The sequence below is a fragment of the Phoenix dactylifera genome, chromosome 15 (assembly GCF_051530095.1).
Source record: "Phoenix dactylifera cultivar Ajwa chromosome 15, Ajwa_hap1_PhDact_Kaust_v1.1, whole genome shotgun sequence".
NCBI lineage: Eukaryota > Viridiplantae > Streptophyta > Magnoliopsida > Arecales > Arecaceae > Phoenix > Phoenix dactylifera.
In genome coordinates, this window is record NC_143204.1 from 22,821,485 (window position 1) to 22,842,588 (window position 21,104).

At 40.8% G+C, this 21,104-nt stretch overlaps 3 protein-coding genes across 3 annotated transcripts; 2 read left to right on the plus strand and 1 right to left on the minus strand.

The window, feature by feature from the left end:
- Nucleotides 1-572: 572 nt before the first annotated feature.
- On the minus strand, nt 573-3,646 carry LOC103716290 (protein NODULATION SIGNALING PATHWAY 1-like). Its single transcript, XM_008804230.6, has one exon. The coding sequence runs from the start codon at nt 3,057-3,059 to the stop codon at nt 1,446-1,448; it is 1,614 nt and encodes a 537-aa protein (XP_008802452.3). The 5' UTR covers nt 3,060-3,646; the 3' UTR covers nt 573-1,445.
- Nucleotides 3,647-10,584: 6,938 nt separating this feature from the next.
- On the plus strand, nt 10,585-11,411 carry LOC103716289 (Putative membrane lipoprotein). Its single transcript, XM_008804229.6, has one exon. The coding sequence runs from the start codon at nt 10,624-10,626 to the stop codon at nt 11,254-11,256; it is 633 nt and encodes a 210-aa protein (XP_008802451.3). The 5' UTR covers nt 10,585-10,623; the 3' UTR covers nt 11,257-11,411.
- A 5,569-nt stretch (nt 11,412-16,980) lies between these two features.
- YLMG2 (YGGT family protein) lies at nt 16,981-19,827 on the plus strand. The gene is made up of 3 exons (XM_008804228.6): nt 16,981-17,319; nt 17,440-17,639; nt 19,359-19,827. Exons 1-3 carry the CDS (start codon nt 17,035-17,037, stop codon nt 19,624-19,626), a joined length of 753 nt encoding a protein of 250 aa, XP_008802450.2. The 5' UTR covers nt 16,981-17,034; the 3' UTR covers nt 19,627-19,827.
- Nucleotides 19,828-21,104: the final 1,277 nt, after the last annotated feature.

Here is a 21,104-nt window from a genome sequence, read left to right on the forward strand (position 1 = left end):
TTTTCACCAATATGATTTGATTTGTTCAGTTAACTAGTCACTTGTTCCATTTTGGGTTTGTCACTTATGTGACTAGTTAAAATCAAGGAATGGCTTTAGAAGCCCGATTTGACTAATATAGTTGTCTCCAAAATGAGTTTTAAGTATTTCTGAGCCATCTCTCTTCCCTATCTCTCTCCCGCTATAGTCTAGATGATTACTGCAACATTGTTCAAATTCGAGTACCACCTATTGCGTGCACAGTTCGTGGGAAGGATCATTGTATGTATATTGAAAAAAAAAATACCAAGCAATCAGTTCACCTTATGGGAACAAATCTTTATCTAGAGATAGTGTGCATCCTCAATTAATAAGCCTTTCTCTCCTTATTCTGTTATGCATGTTGCTAGAGTTTCTTACTTTATTTATACTTTCTTATAGAAAGCATTCAGGATTTATGTTTCTTCCATCTTTTTAGCAAGGTTAGATCACAAAGGAACTCTCGCCTGAGTCACATAAATTCAGGATTCCAAGGTTAGGTCATAGGTTCAAACCTTCAAACTTCTCCACGATATTAAGGTATCAAATTCACCAGGCCGAGCAATAGCATCGATTACTAGTGTAATTAATAACTCAACCTGTAAGGCTTGCAACTAATTTTAGCTCTTATTATAGGAATGAGTTGGCGCATAAATACTAGACAATTATAAATAACCATCTATCTAAGGTCCAAGGTGGCTTGAGAGTAGCTTAGTGATTCATTTACTTGTTCCGGCAGCAGTAGGCTAGAGGTAATGCTACCATCATTGGATTGTCATAAAAAAGTCTAGTCCGCCCTACTAGGACCCTAAATCCTAAAGGTCAAGTAATAGATGCAGTTCGACGCTAGTCCTCAACAGAAATGGAGCCCAATTCTTTTGCTTCACTAATTTTCTAAAAAGCATTATTTTTTTTTATACTGCTAATATGACAGAAAAAAAAGTTTATCGATCAAAGCCTCATACGGTTTGTATTAAATGCTACTCTAGATATGCAAAACTAAGATTTTTATTTTTTTATTTATCTTTGTACCACACAAAGGTAGATCAGATTCAGGTCTCCTCTTCGCCAGTGTCATCTCACACGCAAGAAAGACGACACCGAGTGGATGGCAGCGATGTCGCGGATCATGTGATAACATTCTCTTGCACGCATCACACTGACAATCTATGCTAATATGGCTTGATGTTACTCATCAGTCATCACACTGCGCTTCCACCAAAGCTGATTGTAGTTACCTCCCCCAGAAAGGCAAACTTACATCCTACTAATCGCGTACTACACGGAGATTAGATTCAGTTCTCCTCTTCGCCGGCGTCATATCACATGACCAAGAGCCACCGAGCGGACGGCAGTGATGCCGTGGATCATGTGAAAACTCGAGGAGCCCCATCACGGCCGTTACGGCGTTACACCGAAGCCTCCTCTCACTGGCTTCTGGTGTGGGGCTTCCACAGGGAACAGAAGGAGACGCGCTGGCCCTTCCACCCGAGCCCCACTGCTGCCCCCGCCATCCTCGTCTCCCAGTTGCCGTCGTACTTCCTCAGCAGCGCCCGCCCCGCCTCCACCGCCTCCTCCCCGAACCGTTCCTCCCGGAACCCTAGCCCGACCATCCTCTCCCGCCACCTCTCACACCCCTCTGCCGCCGCCGCCCCCCACTCCAAAACCCTCGCCGCCTCCCCTTCCACCACCCGCCGCTCCGCGCAGTCCCTCCCCTTGAACGCCGCGCTCGTCGAGTCCAGGAACTTCCACAACAACTCCGCCCTCCTTCCGAACTCCGCCGGGAATCTGTCATCGCTCTCGCCGGCGCCGTCGACCTCGCCCAGCACCACTAGGTCGGGGTTTAGTTCCCTCACCGACCGGAGGAACGCTGTCCGGTCTTCCGGCCCGCCGTGGCCCACCCGGAACTGGGCGCAGACCACCAGGGTCTCGCGGCGGGCGAGAGACAGGGAACGTGGCGCGAGGGTGTCGGCGCGGTCGATCCGGAGGTTGAGGTCAATGGAATTGGCGTAGCGGAGGAGGTGGGAGGAGAAGTCGTACCCCGGCGGCGCCGCCGAGAAGGGCCCAGGCGGGGCGGCGGCGCCGGCGACGGTGATGCGGACGAGGGCGGGGGCGCCGCCTGGGCGGCGACTCAGCGCATCGAGGAGTGTTGGCCACTGAATCCCGTGGGAGACGCCGACGTCCACCACGTGGAGGGGCCGCGGCCGCTGGTTGGAAGAATCTAGGGTTACGGCTTGGAGGATGGATGCGTTGGCGAGGGAGTTGGGGAGCGCGAACCAGGGGCTGACCTCGTGGAACTTGATGAGAGCCGACCGGAAGAGCTTCGGCTCCGTCGAAGCGAAGGACGGGGAATCGTCAGCTGGGCCACCTCCCTGGCCGGGGACGCCCGCCGCCGCCGCCGCGATCCCGGCGGAGGAGAGGTGGCGGGTGAGGGCGCGTAGGCCGTAAGCGGCAAGGCGGTGGTTGGCATCGCCGGAGGTGCAGGCGAGCTCCTGGAGAACGTATAATAAATGGTAGACCCTCGAGAGGTTGGCCGCCTCGATGGCGGTGGCGCAGGGGTTAAGCAAATGCTCGGCCCATCTCACCTCCTTATTCCCACTGCCGGAATTCCCTCCATTCCCCTTCCTCTCTCCCTTCCTCCCATTCCCCTGCTTCCTGGTGATCTCGCCGTCTTCCTCAGACACCCCATCGTCCTCGTCGCCAGAGTCAGCGACCGTCCTCCTCCGGTTCTGGTGAGCTGCCGCCTTGTCGAGGGTGGTTGAACTGGTGGGTAGCTTCCGTTTCTTGGAGAATTCAGGTTGGGGGAGCGATGGAGGGCTGGTGGTGGGAGGGGCGACTACGGGGGTGGTGGACGGGGGACTGTGGATGAGGTTGGCTTCTTCTTGGTCCTGAGGCCAGCATTCGCAGCCGGCAATGGCATCGGGGAGGGTGTAGGGGTCATCGAGGAAGGAAGGGATGTAGGAGATGGAGTCCTCCGACCAATCTAGGAGGTTGTGGTCGTGGGTTGTGAGGTTGAAGTCTGGTCCCTCCTCAAAGATCATGGTGATCTAGAGAGACTAATATGATACGAAAGCAGGTTTAGGCTTCAAGCTATTAGGCTTGAGAGTGTTTTGAGAGAGAGAGAGATTACACAAAATGAAAGTTTACGCTTTCAAAGGGCTCTTTGAGTTCAGAAAGTGGGAACGGATCAAGGGGAACAGGATATTAGCTTTAGGAGTTGGGAGAGGTGGAAGGAGGTTCAGGGATTTGACTTTATAGACTTCAAAATTGTTTGGGATAGGGAAAAAGTATGGTCCTGCTTTGGATGTTCATTTATAAAGAAGACTTGGGTATCAGAATGGCAAGACAACAGGAATATATGAGAGACAGGGAGAGGGAGAGGGAGAGGGAGAGTATTTTTTGCTCAAGGAGGGTGAGAAACTTGAGGGGATTGGATTAAGACTTAAGAGGGAGTGGGAAAGGGGGATGAACACATTGGGAATGCGTTGTTGGTAATTTTGGTTTGTTCTGTGATTGGAGGCTTAAGCAATAGGGAGGAGACGGTAGGAGTCGTAGGACGGGCGGTGGGATTGATATATTTTATGGCTGTGGTTGGTGTTGTGATTGGAGGTCGGACTGTGCCTTTTTGTACTTTCCTGCATGTTTACTTGGGGGTGAGAGTGATGGCTGTTGGTTGTTAGTTGGTATGCAATACTTGTTCCGCTCTGCATTATAAATGTGAATAATTGGGATCCTAATGACAACATAAGACGTATGAGGTTGTAGGATAGTGATCTATTGGTTTTGGATTGAATATCTTGTAGATGCCACAGATTTGACCTATAGAATATCGACATCTGTCTTTAGGCAGATGCTGTGCATGTATGTATAATGTTCTGGTTGGCTAAGTGCGAAGTTGCATGCTGCAAGATTTCCCTCAGTTTTAAGCAACAAACGTAGTTGATTTTGATTTTGGTGGTTAGCGAGAACACATTGTAATGAAACTGTGAATGAATCTTAGGCACACTACAAGTCCTTGTGGGCACCATGTATCATCAAGCTTTGGAAGCCACTGATATTTTCAGTATTTTTCTTTTTGTGTGAAGGGTTATCACCGCATCTGAATGAACAGTGAACTTTGGATGGATCTTTGGCGTCTTAACTGTGGAGTAAGGCCACCTATAACTATAAGCGTAGCCAACAAACAATATCCCTACTATTTAGACGGCTTTATGAATTGTTTTCCATTTTGTCGAAACATTGTCCTTAGGTAGAGAAAGTGTATTAAATTTAATATTTAAAATCAGCATGCATGTTATATTGGATCTTCACCTCCCAACAAGAAATAGAATAAACTATAAATGAATCTTTGTTTGATATACGCCCAAGATTTAACCATACCCTCTCTTCCTAGCTTTCAATGCATTTGCAGATAGCTCTTCCTACCATTTTCTTCCATCTTTGTTGCACATAAACATGTCATCTCAATCTATACTACGGTCAAGGTTGCTAGTTTCGATGTCGAGAAAGGAATAGGGACTCAGGAATAGCACAAAAAGATACAAAGATAAGATTAAGATCATGTATTTTTGATAAACACTAGCACATATGGTTCAGTGCTGAAATCTCTGCAGCAATCCAATTTTTGTTGTTTCTCTTTCCTGTTAGTTCTATCTCGTAGAGAATTTGCCGTGTGGGCTCACGCTTGGGATAAATCTCTTCTTCTTTTTTTTGTCAGCCTCAGGAAAGTAGATTTAGATGCAGGCTGAAGTACATGACAGAAATAAGCATTACAACATAAAATACAAAATAAGCTTTAAAAAATGATTTTTAGATGCAGGCAGAAGTAGACGACAGAAATAAGCATTACAGCATAAAATACAAAACGAACTTAACCTTTTTTTTCATTTTTTTCAAAATAAATGGGTAGGTACACCATTTGAACCTTTTGACCTCTTCCAAGGGGAGTGAAGTGCCCAACGAGCTGAGCTAAGGCTGGTTGGAAGACAAGTTGTCTTTGCTATGAAAAACTACCTTCCAAGTTTAAAGGGTTGCTAATTGTTACGCTGTTTGGAAGTCTGTTTGGTGTCTATTACATGCAAATGTCTTTACTTATTCCATAGATTCAATCCTTGTTCCTACTACGTTTCCAAGTTATAAGCCATGGGCAACAGAAAATGACAAACTCCAATTCCAATAATTATCTAGGAACGTAGATGAGACAAGATAAGAAGGGAGGCGATGTTCCAAAGTTTGGGAAAGGGTGAATAAAAGTCATAAAAGTCAATGACAGGAGGTTAATTATGGCATAGACCTTCACCGTCGCAATCAATTTGTTGATGAAGAGCTTATGTCAAACAACCTCTGTCTACTATCTCTAGTATTTGGGCTATGCCAAACTCAGTAGAGCTTATCAATAATGTAGGATGAGATCTAGGAGGTCTCACAGGGATGTGGCTCAAAGGTTGGAAGGACAGAGTGGGTGACCTGTCAAGTGAAGGCTTAGATCACATTTGGTTCTTTATTCCAACCAGTTGGATCAAGACAACCATGATGAAGGTAGCCACCAACTTGCATGTTATTCTAAACATAGAGACAATAACATGGTTCTAGTTAGAACAACATCGTGCTATGCTTTTTATCTATTTTCTTGATTATTGTTAGTAGGAATCTTGGCAAGGTAATCCTCAAGTCTATAGAAACTATCAGCCTGGCCAATTCATACAGATAATTTACTTGGTCCAGTGATGTTTAAGAGTGGGTGGCAATGAATGATGACTCGAAGTCTTGGATCTATCTATATGAGTAAGACGATTGTTTATGACAAGCTGTTGGGTGAGTGAAAATTGTCAGTATATGCCTTTTTCTTAATCCGATGTATTTGTTAAAAAAGTAGACTTCAGTCTTTGGAACCATATCGTTTAATCCTATCCTTTGTCTTATCTTTCTTGTTATAAACAACCTCCAATAAAGTCCTCTGTCTCGTTACCATTTTAACCTCGTACTTATGAAAAGTAAATCAAGCGAACGCAGAAATCTTGTTGCTGCTCTTTATAGCTTAAAACCTTAAAATAGCTATAAAACAAAGGGAATGGAAGAAGAAAGATACAGCATAGCCATGGATTTTTTATTTCTTCATTTTCTTTTTCATGAATAGAGCCTTAGATTCTTCTGTTTTTCTTAGATTTGGTAAGGTGTCATGAAAGAATAAAGAGGGAAAGAAGCGCATGTTTTCATTATTTCTCATGGTGCATGTTTCTTAGCTGTCTTACTGCAACGGAACTAGGCATCCTGGAATACTTTGTAAGCTAGACTTTGAGAAGGTCTTCAACAAGGTCAATTGAGACTTCCTGTTTTCTTGATGCTTGATAGAGGTTCCCTGCCGATGTAGGTTATTTTTTTTTAATCCCTCCTTTCCTTGGTCTTGGATGCTCTGCTTGTGAATGGTGTACCTGGCAGGTGGATCAAGTGCAAGCAAGGACTGAGACAAGGTGATACTCTCTCCCCGACCCTCTTCATCCTTGTCACGGACGTCCTTTCTAAGTCATTAAAACAGGCAGGGTCCATTAGGTTGATTGAAGGTATTGGGGATTTACCATGCTTCCACAATGTTAAAAGTTTGCACTTTGCTGATGACTTCCTTCTCTTCTGTACGAGGAAAAAGAAGAGTATTTTAGTAGTTAAAGCTCTTTTTCTTGCTTTTGAGAATGCCGCTGGATTCAAAATCAATTTCCACAAAAAGCTCAGTCATCTGCATCAATATGGATGTGATCGGGGCTTCAGATTTTGCCATAATGATGAACTGTAATAAAGGAAGCTTGCCTCTCAACTACCTGGGTCTACCTCTGTATCACAAGAAGCTACCAAAGCAATGTTGGATGCCTTTGATTGAGAAAAGCAGTAGAAGACTTGCATCGTGGAAGGATAAGTTACTCTCTATGGGCGGTGGATGTATTAGCCTTATCAATGTTGTGTTATCCACACTTCTTATTTTATGTCCATCTTTAAATTTCCGAAATAGGTGCTCACTTCAGAATTTTAAAGATAGGTAATGACCATTCCGGTTTGCAGATGGTTTTTAGAAAAAAATGTCATTTGCTCCTTGCTATTAAAACTAGTCATCCCCTTTGGATGACAGATGGAGGGCAGCAACTCAATCCACCTATCGTGCAGCTTATCCCTATTCCGAAGGTTACGGATAGCCACCCTAGTGGGTACCACCACTTTTTCAGCACGCTAAATCTACATACGAGGGAGTAACCCACTAACTAGGTAATGGCCTATGTTCCTCCAAATCAAAGAGCTAGAGGACATCGGCTATATTAGGTACCTTCACCTCCAAATCAACTACATCCACCATACCTATAGGCTAAGGGGCAAGCATGACGATGGGTCTTACCATCACCAGATTCTGCATGGTTTCTATTTGCTGCTCAAGTTTGAGTCTCACCTCTACCAAATCCTCCATGGTCCATATTTGTCGCTCAAGTTCACCTTTCTTAAGAGGCGAACTTATCAACCTCCATAGTAAATGAAGTGATTGATGGGTTTGCAAGATCTCCGTTAGCTTTTCGTTAAATCATCTAAGTAGAATTAGTTCCAAGTCGAAAAATAGGTTGATGTGTAGGGTGTCAGATACATCTCATTATCCTCCTGGTCGTTGACTGATGGGATGTGAAGGGCTTGTTTACGCCATATCTAGACCAACAACTATGATTTAAAGGCCAATACACTAAAGGTGTAGGTCCAATAACATGATATAAACTGAGGAGAGTGAGGGCTATCGGCCTAGGAAGAGGTCTTTTATGGAGTGGAAGTCAAGAGGTAGCTAACTAGAAGTTATCACTACTCAATACGTGATGGAATGGTAGTATATCTAGAAAATAAGAGTACTGAAAGGTAGATGATGTCATGTATAACAATAGAGGTCCGCATAGTAAATCAACAAGAACAAGTATCAAAACTGAGTAGTTACACCAATCTTACTACTATCTAGGACGTGAGAGGAGGGGTGGCACTACTTAAAATATAATAGTAACGAAGAGAAGATAACTACCACGTATGACAATAGTACCCCCTACAAGGCATAAATTAGTAAGAACTAGTATCCTATCAACCTTTTTCTCTTTGCTCCTCTCGTTTTCCTCCTCTTCCAACTGCATTGTACTGGATCTTGCTGTGATTTGCCTCTTTTAGCCATTTCTGCAGTTGATTTTTTTTTTGTGTGCGCGCGCGCGCGCGCGCTGATTATATTGTTTTACGTCAATGTGACGTTTACTGTTTTAAATACATAAAGGTCCCTGTCTTGAAATGGCAATAAGTTTCGGGACTTCAGACTCTTAATATAAATACTGACTAGTGTTCTCTGCTGACAAAACTATCCCAAATTTTAACTCCAAATGGCTCGTTGTCACCATTTGTTTAGATTACGTAACCTTCTTCTGTGCCATGACCATTCACCTCAACATCACATAAAGGCTCACTTCCTCTCTACTTGTCTAGTTGTCTGGTTCAGTAATTGTTGGGCAAATGATAATATTTTGATCTCAACTAAAGACTGTTCTTTCTAGCAATTATCATGCCTTGCAAGTCTCATAGCAGGAATCGCGATGAGTAATGCTCGTTGTATAGAATCATCTGATGCTTTCTATAGTTGGGGAGCCATGAGTGTCAAGTTGTTTCTTTATGGAGGCTGGAGTTTTTTTTACTGTAGTCCATAGGTGCGTAAAATGAGAGCAATGGAGGAGATGGTGATAGCCTTCAATTTCTCAGAGTTTTAAAAATGCCACTTAATCTAATTGTTCTCCCATGTTGAGTTGTAATCTTTTTTGCCTTTTCCTTTTTCGAAAAGATGATGGTGCAATTTGTTTCAGCCCCGGAATGCTGAAAAAACAAAGCAAGCATGCGATGGTCAAATAAATGAGCACAAGTTATTCTATAACCTTTCTTGTTGACAATTGGTTGGTTGGAATCATTCAATCATTTGATATAAACTATGGGAGTAGTTTTCCTGCTATCTACGCTCTACTTGCCATTTTTGCTTTGCATGGTGCATTTTTAGTTCGTTATTATATTTGTATGAAGATCTATAATTGCTGCATCCATTAACCGAACTGGTACCATTCGCCAGTTTGTTTTCTTTTAAAAAGGGCCTCCATTGTTGCCAGCAAATTAGGGCTGATGGCTCATGGGTCTCATATTTTTCAAAAAGCAAACAAATCAATTGTTTTCCCTTACATTTAGGATGCATTTGGTTTAGGATTGATGTCGGAATTGAAATTGAAATCAAAATCGAAATCAAAAAAAAATTTAAATATTAGAAAAAAGTTGCAATTGGGTTTTAAAAGATTGGGACATTTTTATTTTTTTTGAAAGGATTTTTTGCATGAATATCTTTCTAAATACTCAAATTTGCATGAATACCCTCTTCAAATTTATATTTATTTCTGCACCCTCATAAAATACTATTTTTGCACAAATGCCCCTAATATAACGATTCTTCTAACACCGTTAATAGAAACCATACTTATTTTTATTAAAAATAAAATAAAATTTTAAAATTACTTTTTTATCTCCATCACAATCGCCTTATAAATGTTTCTTATTGCACATCTATCCATTAAAAGTATTTTAGTCATTTTAATTTGAAACCGCTAATTTTTTTAACGGCATTAGATGGTGCTAGCATATATGCAAAAATAAGGATAAGAAAGGGTAGAATAGCAAAACAAGTGTTTTATGAGGATATATATGTATATATCAATTTTGGAAGGATATTTATGTAAAATTTAATATTTAGAAAGGTATTCATCCAAAAAGCCCTTTCTGAAAAGAGAGTCGTTCATATTCATTTTTCTTTTTAAATTGATTTAACCTAAGTGCTGCACAATCCGGTCCGGCTTAATTTTGCGAAACGAAGAAATGACTGTTTTAAACGACTGTATCAGTTGTTAAGATGGAAAATGATGGATCCTCTTAGAAAAGTAATGTCGTAATCATAAACTCACTTTGTTGAACTAAAACCTGTGCACACTAAAATATTGATTTAAAAAGATTAAATATATTGATTTAAAAATTGTTACTGCTGTTATACTGATGCAATTCAAGTTCCAGTTTACCATTGTTTTGAATGCAGAAGCCAGATAGCAGAGTAGGAATCTAAGAATTAAATCTGCTAACACCGCTTGCTTCCTCCTTTCAAAGACTGGGGAGGAGTTCTGAGTCTTCTATCCCCCTATTCTGCACCATCCCCCCCAAACCGAGCTGAAGCTCAGATCCCGTATGAGCAATGGGGGTCGAAACAGGGGTTGACACCCTGCAAAATCTAACCTCATCCCCATCTTAAGTAATCACTCAAACTAAAGTTTGGTGGCCTGCTTGATTCTTTTTTTATTACAGCGGTTGGTGCCTAATTTTTTCAAATGTTTTTGATATAACGAGGACAAAAGATGCTAACAGCAATCATAACCCTCGAACACGGAGAAAGGCAAGCAAGAGGATGAAAATTATGGGCTCCACCTCCCAACCTAGCCGTTAGCTAAGGGCTCCAACGGTCACATACCACTCTATTTAAACAATTCCAGATCTCCAGCACCAACATCAGAGAAACGAAAACAATTTGAAAAAATGATGGCCTCCTCCACCAAACTTAGAAGCTCCTCCACGCTCCCTCATCTCATCCTCTCAGCTCTAAATCTCTGCCTCTTCTTCATCTCCTCAGCCTCCTTTGCCCCCGTCATCCTCTTAAGGTTTCCCCCAACTACTTTTGGCTGGGCCCTGTTCATAGTCTCTGCCACCACCCTCCTCTCCTCCCTCCTGGGATTCTGCTCCCAACTGACCCACCTTTGTTTCGTCACCCACATCTCCATCATCCTTTCTTCCTCCATAGGGCAGGCGCTGGGCTTCCTTTCGCTCTTTCTCCGGCCCGACCCAAGCCTCCGGTTGCTGTCTTCAGCGAGGAGCCTGAGGGAGCAGCAGGTGCTGATTAAAATAGAGGAAGGGATGCTACTGGGGATGTTCATGGTGCAGTCGGCAGTGCTGGTCTCAGCATGCATCATACAGAGGTGGTGGGCGAAGGAGTATGAGGAGGTGGAGGCCGAAAGGGAGGTGATTGCAAGGAAGAGGAGCCGAAGGATGGCTCGGGTGCAGGAGGAGGCAATGGCAAATGCTGCAGCCATGGCAGACGTCAAGGCAAGGGCGCTGGATGAGAAGATGAAGAACAAGTATGGGCAGTGGGTGAAGAACGACTTCGAAGGTTGATGTGGGGCTCTCTTTGTACATTGTTAATCTCTGAGTGTGTCCTCCCAGGTTGCTTGTCTCCATGTATGAGCTAAGTTTGGTTTGGTTGGCCACTATAGGGTGGCCACCGGATACAGAGCTCACCATTGTTAATCAGTTGTACTGTGCTTTCGGTGTGCGAACTTGTTAAAAACTTTTAAATTATTTAATAACTTAATATTATTTAATTAAAAAGTTTTATAAGGATGAAATTGTAGCTTACTTGTACTTTTCGGATCTTTGTAGCATTCAACTAGTGGTATTTATAAGAATGTCAAACTAGCCATATCCAAATTCTACAAGTGACCAACAGAGTTTTGTTCACTCCCATCATTGTTTGGCCCTTCCTTTCAAATCTAGAAGAACTCTTATATATAACATGTTAAAATTTATAGATTTTCAGTATCAGAGCATTTGAAGAATCCTTATTCACCTAGCTAAGTTTGATCGAAACCTAGGTAAGGACAAACCTAAGAAATGAAAAACTAAAATAATTCTTGATAGAGGTTTACCCTACATGCTTTAACATCTTTCAGCTCTCAAACAACCTGCTAATGACTCCTTACACCCAAGTTTCCAATGCCCACCCCAACAATCTGCTGTATTTGAGGACCCTAGTTTAGAAATTTGTCAAAAAGATATGCTTGATAAATAGATGACCATAAACTCTCATAACCTACCCAACCTCCCCCCCCCCCCCCCCCCCCCCCAAAAAAAATAAATAAATAAATAAATAAATCAGATGAGTCAAAAAGAAACAAGAATAGAAACTCAAATGTTTCTAAAAATCCATATTCAACTTCTTCTACCTCCATCAACTGCTGAAGGACTTGCATGCATTATTCATCCAAACAAATGCACTTATATGTTCCAGTGCTAGCAAGATCTAGCTAAAGAAACTTGTCTCCTTCAGACTATGCAACTTCCAAAAAGCACTCCTAAGTATATTGTTTCACAAGATTCTTTGTTTAATAGGTAAGTTAGGATTCAATTGAATAAAAATGAGCAAGAGAAGAATGAAAAAAAAGAACCTTCATACAAAAGGAACGAAAGAAGATCAAGATAGAGGGGAAAGGAACTAAGGCAAGACAAACATAAAACATAGATTACATTTTACAAACATGAGATTCCAAAAGCACAAGGCAAATATACTTTTAGTTTGGCATGCTTTGAATTTCCCCTTCTCTGTTCCAACATTTGTATATTAATAACATCTTCTAAATCCGAAATGCATTAGTGGATGTAGTTTGGGGTCTCCAGATATAACCCCAAGAACCAGGCACGCTAGAAAAATTCTCAACCAATATCCTTTAACAACCATGTAGAATTATATACATGGAGTCATGGACTCTGTATCTGATCTATCCATTGTCCAAATTTTGTGGACATATGTGGTTCCCTCTATAAATGACACAAGAAGCTTTAGAAATAGTGAAATGCTGACAATGAAGATGAAGCTGAACGCCTTCAAGCCTCCTATGGAACAATTGTCAACATAGTGTCACTGTTGTTCAAATTAGTTTCTTTCCTTTTCTACTTTAACCAATTAAATTCTAACTTTAGGGGATGATCAAAACAAGATTTTTTGTATTAACATGTACCAGTCGATATGGAATGTACAATGCCAACTAGGTATAATACCAGTATGATACATGGGCTCAATCTACCCCTTTACCAACACATGATACAGAAGTTGTAATGATTCCAACAACATATGTACAGTACTGACCTAAATGTAAGGTTTCGGTCCAGGGTCCGATACCGGAACTTTTAATATTAGTGAAGTTTATATACCATAGCCCATGCTAAATTCTAGTTAACCTTTGCCATGTTGCTTGAATAAGGTGTAGAGCATCAACTATCTGTCCGTGAAGGAAGTTTCGAATCAAATTAAGAATAATTTAGTGAAGTTCTTTTCCAATCATGATAAAGAGGAAATGACACTCACATAAATCAAGAAATTGCAAATACTTTCTATTGGAACATCTACATTAGTATGATTCTCATAAAAATGCTCATTGGAAGATTTAGCATGGAAAATTAATTGATGCAATGAATTCTTCCCAAACTTCCGCATGCAAAGAAAAATAAGTAAAATTTCATGCAAGAGTAGGTGGTTTCTTGTATCCAAACATGAGGCGAAGATGACGAAATTGGCAGGAGCTTCAGTTAACTCACCAAGCACTGATGAAAGAAGATGACTATCACTCTTCATCTTCAAGGCCGTCAGATTCTGCAACAAAGGAACGGGCAATACCTATTCAAACTAGATATTCTCCAAGCTAGGCTACTTACGGAACTTGTTCAAGCCTGTTACGTACCCAAAAAGAATGACAGATACAGCTCTAACAATTAAATTATGCATTTTGCAAAGATCTTGAAGCCAAGGATCTTCTATAACTTGTAAATTTATCAAGAATCAGAAAAATTAAGTGGCCCCCAACAAAGGAAAAGCTACTAAACTAAAAGAAGGAAGGGGAAAAACTTGTTGAATTGGCTGACATGAATACAATTCGCACTATCAAACCATTCAGAACTGGCGTATGTGTATATGAGCTTGTTATTTAGATATACCTATTCCCTGTAGATTCTGCATCATGGATGTCATTATAGATGACAGTCATGCTACCTGATTCTCTAGATCCATCAATTCAGAGTGTTTTGCTTTACTTTAAAAAGATCATGGACCTAATGTGTATCAACAGCAACCAAAGAACCACCAAAATTTCTAAGGTACGAAAATCAGGTTCTATCAACTGTGTTGTTGTGCTAGAGAGTTCCAAATTCAGTAACTCTGCAGCTCTGCTTTGGTTATAATAGCCTCTGCAATATGATGTGATGTTTTTTCTCTACTGCAGCAGCTAGATAAAGGATTTCAGATTCTTTATAAGCCAAAGAAGCAACAACCGTTACAACAGGTTTTCCTTCTATAACGGCTCCTGTCTGTTGGTTAGAACGAGTAGGTTGGCAAACTACACAAAGCGAAAACCAAAGCCAGGTATACCTGAAGATGGGTAGATCGGAGAGGAACATGGACCTGCTCCTCCTCGTACTCCCCTCTTGCTCGCGGGCTGGCGCCGCCTCTCCGCCGGTGGGGCTCACCGTCCTCTCTTGCCACTCTCGTCGATGCCTTGCAGCTGCTCGTGGGGATCTTTCGCGACGTCGACCGTCCGATCGCGATCCACGCAGCTCCTAAAGCACTTCTCGTCCGAAGAATACGAATTCCAGTCGGAATAGGACTTGGAGTCCTAAGTCCGACTCCTGCTGGGATAATTCCATAATACATGCATCCGAACCACAACTATAAATTTGCTGAGCTTGTTGAAGAGGGAGGAAGACAGAAAGAGAGAAAGAGTTAGGATGACGGGCCTGCGAGCATGATTCCTTCGAACACCGCCGCACATCTTTCTTGGCTGGCACCTTTTGTGAAGACAAAGTTCCATGGTCCCTGCCCAATGCATGGAGTTTCTAAATGCTATTTGCTCAATTATTACTGTACAAATTGCATGGGCCTCCCTTTTGCTACCAATGTTATAAGGAAGATATTAAACATAGCGATCACCTGATCCTTCAAGTAAGTAAATTATTCTTTTCCAAAATATTGGTCATTATATTTATTTTATTTTATTGTAACGATAGTATTCTTACCTCTTACATAGAATTAACACTTGTGATATAGGTAAGGAGGGCATCAGGACATTCTGCAATTGAAGTTGGTGACATTAATAAACTTTTAGATGCATCAGGTATTAAAGAATTTAATATAAATAAAAAGAAAATTTTTCATCTTGATAGTCGGCAAACCAAGAAACATACTGGCTTAAGCCTAAAGGGGTGTTGCAAGACATGCAATTGGGAGTTGAAAACGGACGATCTCTTTTGCTCAATAGAATGCAAGGTAAGAATCACTTATGATTTATTTCGATGCCTAGCTCAATTGGATCACTTAAAAAATATTAACTGTCCACATTTTGTATTTTTGTTATATATATAGATTTTTCTTGTATCTATTTCAATCTCTCTCTATTTTGTACTATTTTTTTGGGTAGGCTTGTTGTATTTTTTTTTTGTTTTTTGTTACTTGTTCCATATTCTCTATTGTATTGATGCTACATCCATGTCATGACCTAGCTTGTTGCAAGCCAAGAAGAAGAGATGGAGCTTGTTGCTAGCCAAAAAGAAGAGATGGATGGGATCCGATGTGCTAGTGCTAGTATGACACCCGAAGAGATAGAACTACCCAGATCAAAACGTCCATGCATTCACAATACTTCGAACAAGCTTCACAATCAACAAACAATCAAGAGAGATGTAGCCTTGGAGGCAGATTCTTGCAGTAAAAGCCTACGGCGGAGGAGTAGAAAAGGAATACCTCATCGATCGCCTTTTTATTGAAGCATATATGGATCGATTTATCATATATTTTTGTGCACCCTGTTAGTTTGTAGTGATCTCAAGAACATTGTTTAGTTAGTTGCATAGTATGCTTTTGGTTTGAATTTGTTATTGAGAGATTGTGAGATTTTTTTCTATATTGCAACTCTCGAACAAGAAAATGCAGTTTTCTAGAAATACTTTGCAATTCATAAGCATCAAAGATGCAAGGCTTGCTCCATTCTACATCATAATTTGTGATTAAGGTAAAATAATTATAGTCATACCAGTATAGTCCCAAAGTTAATTTGAATGAAAATATTTTTCACCTACACAGAAATCATAACTATTGCAGATGTTCCTGATCTATTTTGATATTCAGTAGTTAATTTAATGCTGATACTTGTTGCTAATATTCAACTATTGCAGTTGGAAACTTGGATAGAGTCCGGTTTAATTTTTAAGCCTTACATGCTTCACCTGTTTAAAAAAAGAAGGTTTTATAGGGCTCCAATCTTATGTCAATAAAATTGAATCCTTTTGAAAACATTCATCCATTTCTATATTTGCAAATGAGTTTGATGGTCTCAGGATTTTTTTTTTTTTTTTTTTTTTGAGGTCGTTTTAAAGTGGTCCTTAGTTTGGTACATGTTATAACTTGTCAGAAAAGAAAAAATTCAATATTTATGAAAAGATTACAGAAAGAAACATTCAAATATGTAAAATACGTGATTTGCCTGCTTAACGAGCGTGAAAAGATAGAGGAAACTAGGCAACAAGTATAGGTAACATCAATTGGGCACTATCATATGTTGGAGCCAAACAAGAACAAGTTCATAAACATTAACGAAGATGGCATTCTCAGATGGCTTGCTTTGAATTGCCCCTCCTCAATACCAATATTTGTGTATTAATAACATATTATAAATCCAAAATATATTAGTGGATGTTGTTTGAGGTCTCTAGATATAATCCCAAAAACCGGGCATCTTAGAAAAATTCTCAATTAATATCTTCTAACAATCATGTTGGTAGAAAGATGTTATTCAATCAAACGATGCGTAAAATTATATACCTGGACTCTGTATCAAATCTTATAACTAAAAGGTTCAAATATTATAACCTTAGCAAATAATGCATCCTGGCACTTCAATTTCACGCATATATTATAGCTTCCGCATACAACGTTTATGCTGATCTCCGCACGTGAGCTTCGTCTCGACCGCCGATCCTCGATCATCGAGTGCAGCCCAAGTCTGGATCCATCACTAACCGTCAAAAAACGGAACCCATCGAATCAAACGGCAACGTCCTCCTCCCAACGTTATCCTTTCTTTCTCTCTTTCTAATATCTCCCCACCAAGTTCTCCGTGCAACCAGGAATTCATGGCTCCTCCGCCTCCACCTTCGGAGACTCCTCGAGCCAGCGGCTTCACCGCTCCCTCCAATTGCCTCCTCTCCTCCGCCTTCCGCCACTTCCCTTTCTCCCCCCCTCTCCCCCCATCAAAGCCGTCCGGCCCCGACCACACGGCTCCCGACCGCGCTCCCTACCCTATCTCGCTGCTCTCCGCCGCCGAGCGCTTCCTCCGTTCGCTCGGCGCCGCCGTCTCCGGCAACCCACTTCTCAAACCCCTCCTCTCCCTCCATTCCGACCTCCGAAGCTTCGGCCAGGTGAGATGATTTCTACGCCTTTAAATCCCCCGGCAATCCAAGTGAAGCCACGAAATTTGCTTGGGTATTTTGGTGATTTTTTAAGGCGTAAGTGGGTGCATTGTTGAATTGTATGTTCAGGTCCATTGTGGAAACCATAGGAATCATAACTTATTGAAGGCCCATGGCTTTGCGGCGATCTTACCAGGGGACTCGGTGGCGGGGCTGGTGGTGGCCAACGGCATCACCAACTTCTTGAACATATACAATACGTTACTGGTGGTCAGGCTGGTGCTGACCTGGTTTCCCAACTCCCCTCCGGCCATCGTCAGCCCTCTCAGGTATACTTGACCATTTAGTTTCCGCAAAGTTTCGATTTTTAGTACCCTGGTAGTCATTTGAAGTATATGTCACATGGGTAGTCTCAGCATAATAAATTTCTTATAATCAGTGGGTTAGGCGTGCATTCTTGGTTATTGGATAAAGGTGGATGATGAGATGTAGTAAATAATAATATTACTTTATATTGTTAGGTGGATTAGAATGTGTGCAGACTGAAGATACTGTACTTTATAACTTGGTATTAGAATTGGCAAACTAATCGGAATTTGTTGGTCACTTTCCAAGGATTTAGTTTGTACTTCAATGAATCAGCTTGGGCATGTGGCAAGCATAAACAACCAGTCTCTTCCCATCTATGTGGTTTAGATTTTATAATTTTATTTGTCCAATTTCACCACTCATTTCTGTCTCTGTCATCCTTTGAGAGCACTATGTATTTTTTTAACCATTCCCACTACTCGAATCCACTCGCCTACTTAGTTATCCTGAGGATTCTAGATTTTGGATTTCCTTCTCAGGGGACCCAGGATTTTCTCTGAATATTTTGCTATTGTTATTCAGTCGGTTGAGTACATGATCTTTTTGAAAGAAGTTGAGTTAATGTTCACTTTATGTGAGTCGTAATAAAACTTCCCCTGCTCAATGAGATCTTCAATCAGAAAAACGGAGACACAAATACTTGTTTTAACCCTTCAAGCTCTCACTCTAACTAGTTAGTCTCTTAGAATGATATATAGGACAGGCATCAGTTACATGCAAGGAAGTCTCGTGTGGCTAGATATTAGAATTTCTTCTCCAATATTGCCTCCATCTAATTCTTATGTCTTCTTTCTTTGTTGAAATTTGATAAATTTCTCAAAAATAGATTGCACTATATGGCAAAAAAAGAAAGAAAAAAATAACAGCAGAATACTATGTACTCAAAATTACCCCGTCTTCTGTCTTTGCTGCATTTCATTGTATAACTAACAAATTCAATTTGGAAATTCTGAAATAAGGTTTGTTTCTCATGAGTTAATGGCTTGATTTGGCTTTAAGTTTAAAGCCCATCAGACTGCTACCAAGCATTCTTTGGAGTGCTAGTCTGTCTTATTTTCATATTAAAATAATTAGGTTTCATTGCTTTATATGCGATCTGGATTCTGTATAGAACTTAACCACTTTGTAAAGTAGTATTAAAGAATATGAGGCAGACTTCACTGTGCTTCAAGATGCCTGCTGTTGAAGATTGGTGCTAATCTTATGATATGGCTGTTGTTTTGTATTTTTACTATCCATAAACAACTGAATTTTCAAACTTGAGCAAATTATGTATGAGTATTTAATCTAATTTTGATGAAGCTCCCATAGTTCAGTTTGGGAAGAGTTTTCAATTCTTTAATTGGAACCAAGTTCCTCACTGGACTACCACCTGGCCAGACCATTAGCGTGCATTCTAAATATGGTTAATCATTATTATATTCTTTATGTCTTAATCTGTTATTTCTTAAGCATACAACAGAAGCATAAATTTAACAAGCTAAAACACTTCTTCAAAGATGGTACTTAGTTTTCATATAGCCTTAAAGTTTGTATTTTTAACATCAGGTCTTTTGCACTGAAATTGGTGATTTAGTCACCATAAGATTTCTTTAGATTTTTAAATTTGTTTCCTTCTTGAGTTTCAGAGCATCAAGCTGTTTCACTAACCTTCTGTTTGGCTTCTAATTTGTCTTCAGCACTTTATGTGATCCTTACCTGAACATATTCCGTGGGATTATTCCCCCTCTTGGTGGAACATTGGATCTGTCACCCATACTGGCCTTCATAGTTCTGAATGCTTTTACAAGCACTGCTGCGGCACTTCCTGCTGAACTTCCAGTCACCACCACAACTCAGCAAAATACTTTATCACACCCCATGACCGCCAATCTCACAACAACACAGGAAAAATGGATGAGAAGGATATGCCACAAAAGATCCAGCAACTCGGAAGATGTCAATTAGGCCTTGACGTGCATGAGCTTGACTTTTTGTTGCATGAACCTCATTGATTTAAGTGGCCTGCAGAATTGTTGAGGTTGATGGAGTTTTTCTGTATCTCAATGTTAATTGATGGTAATTAAGAGTTACTCTGTAAGTACTTATAGATGCTTTGTTAGTTAAGCATAATATATAAGATAGCATTCTTTACTTCCTTTTTGGCTATTTATATCTTCTCACATTTTCGTGGCTTGGAGGCTATATTGTGAATGTCATCAGTGACAGTTTGCTGTGTTGCCATTCACTTTGTTCTGCTTCATTAATATGGTGATGTTCGATGGTATGACCACTGGTTAGTGTTGTATCAGCTTGTTCTAGTTTGGGAGCTCTCGGCACTGGGTAGTGGACTAGTGGGTACATAAACTTGTAAAAAGCAGAGGACTAGAAACTGATGTGAGAGTTGGCAATGCATTATTAGACATGTATGCGAGGCATGGGAATGTAGATTCAGCTGGAGAAATTTTCGAGAAGCCGCTGTGGAGGGATGTGTTCTCTTGGAGTGCCATGATCAGGGCTTGTGCTGCTCATAGGCATGCAGAGATGGCACTCGAGCTTTTCTCTGAGATGCAAGCTGGAGGGGTGAGACTGAACACTTCCACTTTCACTTCAGTGCTCATAGCTTGCAGCTGTTCAGGCCTTGTAGATGAAGAGATGAAGCATTTTGAAATCAAGGAGAAAGAATATGCAATTACACCTACTGTTGACCATTGTACATGAATGTTGGATCTCCTGGGTTGTGCTGGCAGACTTACACATATTAGAATCAAGGAAGTCCTTTGAATAACTCATGACTAACAAAGCAATATTATCTTGAATAGCAATTTCTCACCTGAATAGAATTCGAATCTCAAAATTAGAGGAAAAATGAAGATAACATATTTGAATAGAATTTGAATAGCAATACCATTTTCTAGTTAAGTTAGCATGCGCTTATGAGCTTAGAAACCTAAACTGAGTTGGGAGTGGAGTGAGCTAGGGTATGGAAGCACTAGTCATACAGAATTCAGAAGCATAAAGAAGAAAGATGATCTTTGGGATAGATATTGATTTTTATTTAGAAGAAGATATTGTTCAAATTATCAAGGATGATGAGAATAAAAGAACAAAGAATATGCAGATGCAAGGGAAGAGATCTCGGGAAAACAGAGAGGGCCTCGCAGATGCTTGAGGGATATATGAACAGTATTTTCCTCACAAGATGGTGAAAGAATTAACAAAACTATTGACAAATGCTGGAGGAAAAAAATCTGTCATGAAATATTACACGTCGTGACCGGCTTATAATAGACAGAGGCCTTTGTTTTTGATGTTCTTAACATTCCAGGGCATCCTAAAGATGCTGAATTCTAATTGAAAGAGAGGTTGACTGGGACAGTATCAAAGAGGATCTACTAGATGAAAGGAGAGAGAGAGAAAGCTTCGAGGTCCAGGTGCTCTTATAT